At 40.1% G+C, this 9,532-nt stretch overlaps 3 protein-coding genes across 6 annotated transcripts in view; 2 read left to right on the forward strand and 1 right to left on the reverse strand.

The window, feature by feature from the left end:
• The window catches only part of LOC103381923 (probable histone deacetylase 1-B), a 388,477-nt gene that overhangs the window by 169,278 nt on the left and 209,667 nt on the right, over nucleotides 1–9,532 (forward strand). The window lies entirely within an intron of this gene.
• On the forward strand, nucleotides 730–6,007 carry scd (stearoyl-CoA desaturase (delta-9-desaturase)). Its single transcript, XM_008314545.3, has 6 exons — nucleotides 730–1,167; nucleotides 1,384–1,649; nucleotides 2,677–2,807; nucleotides 2,967–3,172; nucleotides 3,568–3,800; nucleotides 4,069–6,007. The coding sequence occupies exons 2-6, from the start codon at nucleotides 1,400–1,402 to the stop codon at nucleotides 4,266–4,268; spliced, it is 1,020 nt and encodes a 339-aa protein (XP_008312767.1). The 5' UTR covers nucleotides 730–1,167; nucleotides 1,384–1,399; the 3' UTR covers nucleotides 4,269–6,007.
• sec31b (SEC31 homolog B, COPII coat complex component) overlaps nucleotides 7,788–9,532 on the reverse strand; it is a 9,657-nt gene continuing 7,912 nt past the window's right edge. The window contains 3 exon segments of the mRNA XM_008314544.3: nucleotides 7,788–9,048; nucleotides 9,309–9,380; nucleotides 9,468–9,532. The exon segment at nucleotides 9,468–9,532 is cut by the window's right edge and continues 26 nt beyond it. Of these exon segments, the coding sequence (XP_008312766.1) occupies nucleotides 8,869–9,048; nucleotides 9,309–9,380; nucleotides 9,468–9,532 (317 nt within the window). The 3' untranslated portion in view covers nucleotides 7,788–8,868.

Here is a 9,532-nt window from a genome sequence, read left to right on the forward strand (position 1 = left end):
AAACTGATGGTATGTGCATCTGTTTATTTTTATTCTACACTGTATTTATCCGGTGTCAGAGAAACCTTAATGTCCACGATGTATCCCAAATGTACTATTATTATTCAAAATGACTGTGCTTAAATGGGAATTTAGTCTAGTGCACTCTCCAATGTCCCACACACAAAACAGAAATGGATTGGTAACACAATGAAAATAAAGCGAGAGAGTAAATGTTAAGTTACTGCATGTGACTGCTGCTGTTTCACAAACAACCAGCAGCTGGTGTCAAAGACGTTCACAGTCCAGTTGGTGTGCAACCTCACTCCAAAACAGCAACCCGAAGTGAGGTGTAACTCGTTTAAACTATTACATACAGTCCATGGGTTTAGAATAGTTTTTCCTCCTGAAATGATTTACAAGCGTTTTAACATTTGTGGTTGATTATAAATTATATGAGAGATTATAGATTAGATTATATCTATTTTTTCAATTTATTACATTATATTGATATATTGTCCTTTTTATATAAATATAGTTTAACTTCACAGGTTTTACACCATTGAGGAAGTGACAGCTACTGTACGACTTACAGGGAGTATTTGCACTGTTGCCATGTAAACTGCCCATGTAGCTGTAAATACAATTGTGTTGTATTATTAAATGATAAAACAACAAATACAACAAGAACAATATTAATAATAATAATGTATTTTTAGCAGCGGAGTGTGTGCGGGGTACGTGACAAAACGAGCCAAGCATCTCTACATGTTCTCTATGGGCGGACCGGTACCAGCAAATACATGCAAAAATAAAATCAGCTTGGTCCCGAAATCCCCCCCTTCCTCCTTCTTCACTTGTGTCGCAGTTTTAATTCACTTGTCGATGCTAACGTAGAGCTCGTTTCCATGCGTGTCTAGACACCAGTAGCGGGCGAGGTAAATATACATCTGGCAGGAGAAATGAATGGAAGGTGAACAGCAGACTAAGAGGCAGCCAATCACAGAATGAGCGTATGGCGAACGCATCACGTTCATTGGTCAATGTCACATCGCTTCTGCCCCTTTCTGCAGACAGAGCTGAAAAACCTTCATACAAACCTCCGACTCTGCCGTTTCTACAGCCAGCTATTTAAACGCAACAGCTGTGTAACAGGCAAAGACATCTTTATCACACACTTGCTGTTTGGTGAGCTTTTTTTAAATGATTTCTCTTGAATGCATTCCTCCTTTCTTCCACAGGTGTAATACCGGTGTTATGCAGCCGCGTAGCTAAAACGTTATTCTTTCGCAGCTAGCTAAGGGGCTAACTTTTTTTTTTTTAATAAACAACGTTTTGCAGTGTGCGATGAGTGCGCAGTTTGAATTTGCATATGAGCTCTGACTGGTGTCTTCCCCTCATCAGACCAGACGGCCACACCATGACGGAGGCGGATGCGTTGGAGAAGAAACAGCACAAGTCCAGCAATGGGGATCTTCATCTTCCTGCTGCAGCTTCTCGAGAAGCCACCATAGAAGACGTATTCGATCATACGTACAAAGAAAAAGAGGGCCCGAAACCTCCTAGAGACATCGTGTGGAAAAATGTATTCCTGATGACTCTGTTGCATGTAGGTGCCGCGTATGGCGTCTACCTCATCCCCTCAGCATCTTTCCTGACCTTGCTCTGGTGTAAGTACACATGGTGATCTATCGGTCTGTGATATTTATATGTACATTTGTATTTTAATCTGAGTAATCACAGTGTAGCTGCGGATTAATTCCATTTAATCGATAAATCAACCTGCCGAAATATGTCAAAACTTTTTTTCTGTAAAACTCTACACGGAGTATCAGCAGATAACGTGTGTATTGACTGTTTATAACAGTAATCATGTTGAAATCCGCGGTGGAATTATATGATTAACAGTGTTCATCATCTGTCTTTATGTTAAATTGTGATTAACAGTTTAATCTGAGGAATCACATAATAATGATGGATTAATCAGGATTAATCAGGATGAATCAACATTACTAATATAGGTCAAAAACATATATTTCTGTAAATTGTTGAACCAGATAGACACATTACAGCAAATCCCTGCTTTTAACCAATGACCAGACCATTTTTAAGGGATTTATTTTTGTTTAAGAAATATTTTTTTATGTCCCACATAAATGTTGAAAGAGTGGAAAAACAACAGCACAGAGTAAACAGTGGTTGTAGGTTAATGTAGAGATGCAGCAGCAGGACTCTGACATATCAGTCAGACTGTCAGTAGATGATCTGACATATACAGCAGCACTGCCTTCTTAGTGTCACAGCTCCAGGCCTACATGGGATCCTGTAAACTGCTTATACCTTGATCAACAAACAGGTTCAGGCAAGGAAAACCAGTCGGAGGTGCTTGTTAAACCTCTTTTTATTGAAACTACTGTGCAGATAAGCTTGTGTGATCATTTATTTTCTTTAAGCCCTTTTCCACGTACTCGGTGACTCAGAAGCCAAAGAATATTAATAGTAACATAACCATTTGTGGCTCCAGTAATGCCGCAGGCAAACGTTACATTAACGATCTATAAAAAAATATGTCGTCTACAAAAATACCTTGTGCAAAGATGTTGCCCTGTGTATTATCACTGTGATGAAGTGCTTGTGATAGAAGCAGTCCAGCAGCACGTGGTCAGTCTAATCTAGTGATGTGTTTCTTCTCTGCAGCTGTACTTTGTTTTGTGATAAGCGGTTTGGGAGTCACTGCAGGAGCCCATCGCCTGTGGAGCCACAGATCCTACAAGGCATCACTACCACTACGGATCTTTCTCGCTTTCGCTAACTCCATGGCATTTCAGGTACATGAAAGCACTACATTGTTAAGCCCTACACACACACACACACACACACACACACTCACACCTGAGGGTGTCATAATGATCCTACTCTCCACGTTTATGTGTCACTGCGCCTTGCAGCGTACTGCATGTAATCTCTGCCTTAACTTCTCCCCGCAGAATGACATCTTTGAATGGGCTCGCGACCACAGGGTTCACCACAAATACTCGGAGACGGATGCCGATCCCCACAACGCTGTGAGGGGCTTCTTCTTCTCTCACATCGGCTGGTTGATGGTGCGCAAACACCCCGACGTCATTGAGAAAGGACGCAAGCTCGAACTCACTGACCTGCTGTCCGACCAAGTTGTAATGTTTCAAAGAAAGTAAGTGGCTTTGATTGACAGCTCAGTGTGAACATTAGCCTAAATAAAATGTATTTTGTTCCCTCGTCAGTGATTTGAACTCAAATTACGACTTTTAAAAAGATGCTTCTACAATCCTCATGTACTGTAGCTGTGCATTCACACTAATGCAGACCCACAGTGCAGTACAGTATAGTGTGTCTGCAGTACAGGTTTTATTGGTCATACTGGTTTTACAAGGTGAAAAACTACTGACATGTCATATATATATATGGCTATATACTATAGGTCAAAGAAAACTGTGTCATCCAGACAAAAGAGTACCAGAGTGAACACTAACACGTGAGATTCAAATTCTTGTGTTGCATTGTGCAAACATGTCCTATTTCTGTTCCCCACCCATGTCCCCACCACAGGTATTACAAGCCCTCTGTGCTGCTCATGTGCTTTTTCATCCCCACGTTTGTGCCTTGGTACCTGTGGGGAGAGTCTCTGTGGTTGGCATACTTCGTCCCTGCCCTGCTGCGGTACACCTTAGTGTTGAACGCCAGTTGGCTAGTAAACAGCGCAGCGCACATGTGGGGGACCAGGCCCTATGACAAGAGCATCAACCCCAGAGAAAACAAGTTTGTGACATTCGGTGCCATAGGTAAGAAACATTTAGTCAAGAAGCATTTAGTTGGTACATCACACATGTTATCAGTTCAGTATGTTTCAGGGCTTTATAAATACATAATACCTCTAAGTACATAAACGCAAATAAAAAAATGACGAAGTGTGTTGACTATCCACAAATAAGCCAGCATTGGAAGGAGAACTGGTGTTTGCTCAATCCACCACATCAAGCCAGGACGGGATTCGAACTAGCAGCTCATTTTTTTGTCTTCTTCTTGTTTTAACGTCCTTCTACCTCACAGGCGAAGGATTCCACAACTACCACCACACGTTCCCCTACGACTACGCATCCAGTGAGTTTGGCTGCAAAATGAACCTGACCACTTGCTTCATCGACTTCATGTGTTTCCTGGGCCTGGCCAGAGACTGCAAACGAGTCCCCCGAGAGCTGGTGCTAGCCCGAATACAACGCACCGGGAATGGAAGCCACCGGAGTGGCTAAGGGGGTCAAACTGTGAAGCTCCTCAAGGTGAAATATTATAGAAAAAGCTTCAGAGTCTCTGACACCTATACATTTCTCATCCTCCCAGGATGACAGTCAGCTCCATGACGGCCTTGAGCACATTTTGCTTGTTTTTTTTTTTTTTTTTTTATGCGTTTCTTTTGTAGCTGTAACAAAAAATATCAACGTAGTTACTTTAAAAAGAAACCTTTTTGAATTTTCTTTGTTTAGTTAGGCCAAGGTCTTGCACAGATGTTTTAGATTGGACATAGAATTCCATGCCGTTTGACCACTTTGGTGTGCACTTCTTCATGCAGGACCAGTCATGTAGCTAATTGTTTTCATCCAAGTATTACTCAATGAATAATCAGACGTAGTGGAGAACTACAGTCCTGTGGTACGACAGTGGTTGAACTGGTTTGGTGTGATGCTGGTTGGAGACTATTGCCTTTTTTCTCCAATTTACAGTAGGTTTTTACAATCCTTATTTAAAGAGGAGAGTTTCTGTGAACAAAACGACTATATTTAATCACACTTAGCAAATGATGGGAGAGTGAGGGTCCTCAGACCTGACAGGAAACCAAAGTGATGCAGCCTAAATGTCTCCACCAATCAGAAAAACACACGGAGACGAGATAATACACATAATAATTTAATTATTTATTTATTACTCAATCTGTGATCAACAAGTTTAAACCTGTTTGTTGTTTTCTTTAGAACCAGACATGTTTATAGACTTTTTTTGTCTCTGTGATGAATATATAACAACAACTGCTGCATTGCTCATATAATCTCAGCACTTTTCCATATTGTGGCATCAGTAGGGTTTTGCTTTCATGTGAAACACGTCCTGTTGAATTACGACTTTATAACTAGTGTGTGCAGCGGAGTGCAGCAGCTCATCTGACAGTTCTGGTGCTACAACTTACACACCACCCATGCATGACAATTTACAGTACAGTAGTCAGTGTCGTAGTGAGGTGTGTCTCTGGTAGTGACTCTAAAAGACCGATTTGCATCTATTTTTGTAACATATACTTGGAGCTGCGTTGCTTTTTGGACCGTCTTCAGACGAGATCCGGTTTCCCTTTGCTGAGGTGCATAGATGTTTAATGTTGAATTCTATTGTGCAGAATGCTTGTGTTGGTTTTGGTTTTGTATTTGTGTTACTTTATATTGACACAAAGAAAGTGCTTCTAATTTGATCCAGTTTATGCGTAAAAATTAGCCAAATGATTTATTTATTTTTTTCACGAGTCAGGATATAACCTAATGCCTTATAACTTGCTCTCATTCCTGATCTTTCCTCCCACCCAGTCAGTTGGGTCAAAAAAGGCTGAAGTGCTATATTAGACAAATGTGACTGATGTCTTTTTCATGGACTGAAGCACCAGATAAAAAAGAAAAATAAACCGTTTCCCTTCAATCCACACGAGCACTTAACTACCACAAAAACCTGGTGCAAACAATTTCATATGAAATTCAGCTGCAATCCCCACAAGGATGTGCCAACTGTCTTTTTTGCATTTCACAGCGACAACCTCCAAATAAAGGTGTTGTCGCAAGAGAATGTAAGTGTCATGTTTGAAGCAAGAACTTTCAGTGAACTCTCTTCCTGTCCCGAGTGTCAATGTTTTCCTAAAATGATGACAATGAGATTAAAGAGAATGTCAGTGTGAATGGACTTGTCAAATTTTAACTGTTCTATTCTGAAATAAAAATTGAGGATATTTTCAAAACGCTGTCGCTGCTCTACTTTCTCGCTCTACACACATTAAAACAGGGAAGTCCACACTTGTTTGGCTTGGGTCTACAGTTCAAATGACCAGGATCTGAAAACATTAAATATATATTTGCTCATATGAAGGGAACATTTTATATATACATGATATGTTTGGGTATTGATTAAATTCATGTAGCTGTACAGCATGGTATTTAATTCTACCAGTATATGGTCACTACTGCACACTTTTGAATTATATTAATATTTTTATTTTTTTATTTTAATTGCGGAATGTACGACCAGTACCCAGGTCAATCGACGTTTCAGTGTAAAGGAAACTTCCTGGTAAATCCAACTCCCTGGTACATATAAATAAACTATGTGTGGGAATTATCCGCTTAAATTCTAACACTTCTGTTTAATACAGTTTTTCTCTGTGCAACAGATGAATACAGTCTCAAATCATTTTCACAGGACAGTGAGGAATCTAGGAGCAGTGTGCTGAGCAGAAACCAGCTTTAGACTCAATGGAAAGAGGCGGTGTTCATAGTATTTTTGGGTTACTGGTTTTAATCAAATCTCATTATTTAATTATTAAAACATTCAAAACTCAATACCAGAATATGAATAAAGATTCTTCTTATTGTTCCTAGAAGGACTGGTTCTCTTCTTTTGGTAAAGCTTCCTGTTTATTTACACTTACTATATTGTTTCTCTTATTCCTTCACTCTTCACTCAGTCGCAGCAGTCATTTTTCTTGTTTATATAACTTTTTTTTTCTATTACATAAACATCTTTAGTATGACTGATTTAGTGGGATTTAACAGAATAAAGAGAGACCAGTTTTTTGCCCAGAGAACCGGTCCAGCCCATGAAGGCTGGGCTCAGAGAGACAATGACATTTAAACAAACAACAGGTTAATACTGTCCTCACAGACTTAAACAAGTTCACGTTGCATAGAATTTGTAGATCTTTTGAGCACAGTAAATAATAAGAACAGTCCTGTATGTACATTTTTAAATTAAATTTGAATATATTATTATTATTATATTAAAGGATAGCCCTGTGTATCTCTGAAACCCTTAGAGTTAAAGTTATTTATCTGTATTCACCAGTGTACAGTAGTAATGGTCGCAACTTAAAGTTGTAGAGCAGCTTTATAAGTCATTATTTAACCGCACAAACTGCCACCGGTATGTAACACACTGAGGCTGGTTTCCACAGTTTGACGCAGTCGCTCGGTGCAGGGAGTGTTTGGCTGACTACATGACTCAGGACTGCTGCTGACTATGGTGTGATGTTCGGTGAAGTTTCAGGATTCATCACGCCAGAATGACATGACACGAGGTTACTACAGTTCAGGACGTTGCTCACAGTCCGTGCCAAAAAAGAAAAAAAAAAAGAAAAAGTCCTCGCCAAGCTTCTCACAGCGTGTGACTTCGATTAACCAATCGGCAGCGAGGTCCTGACTTCTGATCACTACCAACCAATCAGGTGAAAGGGGTGAGACACACACCCCCCAGCTGCAGCTGACACATAAGGCTTCATGAAAGTGATCATAATAGAATGTTTTAAAAGAGTGAGTCATGGAAAACTTCCCGCGTTTGAAAGAATGACAGGATATGGTGCATTCAAAGGCACAGTAGCAGTACATTTTTGACCCTCTTGTTGGATAGATTTATTTTGAGAACATACCCCATGGGCACCTTAGGTAGTCCATGGGGGCTACCAGGTGCCCCCCTGCACCACATTGGTGACCCCTGATTAGAGTAGAGTAACTCTGAAGCACAACCCATGAAAGAGAACAATTTGTTTATTGAAAAAAAATTGAAATGAGTAAAATAAGCCATGTGGAATCTATAAATATTTGTACAACCAAATGAGCACACTGAGGCACTTCACTGCCGTCTGCTGCCAAAATAAATGCCATCCAGCTTCTAACCTCTGACAATATTTTTATTCATTTGACAGTACATTAAGATTATAAACCTAATCTGAAAAAGAAAAAATATATGATTTGATTCATTCATCCTGTGACTGAAACAGAAGGAGCAGTTAGAATGAAATGTTTTTGAGGAGACAGCAGTGATTGAAGAATACAGGAAACATGCAGTCAGCAGTGAAATGGACCAATGAAATGAGCCTCACAGCCACGCACACAAACCGTCAGCGCTATTAAGATTTAGTTCTTATCAAACACAAAAAAACTTGAAATCCATCTGCTGTGACCTTATGGCACAATAAACTGGACGCAATCAGTACATGTTACAAAATCGTTTTTTCTTTTTTTTTTAAATGCTCGTTCACTGAAAAACACCCACTTTGTAAAAAGCGTTGTTTTTTTTCCCTCAACACCAACAGATGTCTTATAAACACATTTCAAACGTGTTTTTTTGTGATGTGACAGTCGCTTGTTTTAGGTTTTCTTTCTGCAGCTGCGTTTGCTACATGCATTAAAAAAAACACTTTTTCCAACAGCTGCTGGAGAGACGAGGAAACGTGTAGCAGTGGGTAGAGAACATGGAAGTTATGTTACAAGCACTGCCTTGAAATCTTTGCACCAGCTGTATTCATATGTTATACAAAGTGTTGAAAATGTATACAGAATCACAAGTGCCAGAATACATTCAGAGTATTATGGGGAAAGAAAAACAACCACAGCTAAATTTACTACAAAATTATCCACCAGATTTCCCCAGAAAATCAGCCAGGTCCTTTAGGAACCAACAGCTTTCCAATGAAGACCGTAATCATTACTGTTATTGGTAAATGTTGTCATTGCCAAAGCACATCATCATCATCATCAGCTCATACAGAAATAAATACATATATAACAACATGATAACACTGAAGTCTTGCCGCTGGAGTGTTAGGGTTCAGACACCCAGCTTATTTGCGATGGTCATGACCACTTTGAGGATGGGCATGAAGGCGGAGATCTCACTGAAGTTGCTGCTGCTGACCACTTGGGTGTGCACCTCCAGGCCACGCTGGTAGTTCTGGCTTGCTACGCATCGGCTGATCTCATGCAGCCCGTTGAGGATGTTGTGAGACAGCTATTGTGAGAAAATATTTTTATTATGCCAGGTTTTCACATTGCACACGCTGTCTGATGCCACCTGCTGGAAGAGTATTAAACTGTTCTGCCTGTCATTACTTGGATTCCAGTCCTGGTGTGGGTGCGTTTTTGGAGGATTCTCTAATTACATTACAACTGTTAGCTCATGTCTGTGGTTCATTCCTTCTTCTTATCTTTGCTCTGATTGTTGAATTTGACTTATTAATGTTGAACAATTGCATGTAATGTTTTTCTTACCGACTGCTCCCTCAACTTGTCGTAAAGGTATCCCAGACGTTTGGCCGCATCGTCCAGTTTCCTTTTTGTTTGCTTAAAAAAAAGGTTTATACATAAAAAAAGTGATATATGGTAAAGTAAGAATTGCAAAGGCAGCGATGGACACGCTAGGGAACTCACAGGATCTCCAGCAGCTAGCTGGCAGCGCTGCACCAGACCATCAAAGGTGGATTTTAGCACCATGT

The sequence above is a fragment of the Cynoglossus semilaevis genome, chromosome 8 (assembly GCF_000523025.1).
Source record: "Cynoglossus semilaevis isolate Cse_v1.0 chromosome 8, Cse_v1.0, whole genome shotgun sequence".
Lineage (NCBI taxonomy): Eukaryota > Metazoa > Chordata > Actinopteri > Pleuronectiformes > Cynoglossidae > Cynoglossus > Cynoglossus semilaevis.

What these genes read in the sequence shown, in the direction of transcription:
- scd (XM_008314545.3), top strand. Translation starts at nt 1,400, where the DNA reads ATGACGGAGGCGGATGCGTTGGAGAAGAAACAGCACAAGTCCAGCAAT. An exon ending in TTTCCTGACCTTGCTCTGGT is followed by an intron (nt 1,650 to 2,676) that starts GTAAGTACACAT and finishes TCTTCTCTGCAG; the next exon opens with CTGTACTTTGTTTTGTGATA. An exon ending in TGTGACATTCGGTGCCATAG is followed by an intron (nt 3,801 to 4,068) that starts GTAAGAAACATT and finishes TCTACCTCACAG; the next exon opens with GCGAAGGATTCCACAACTAC.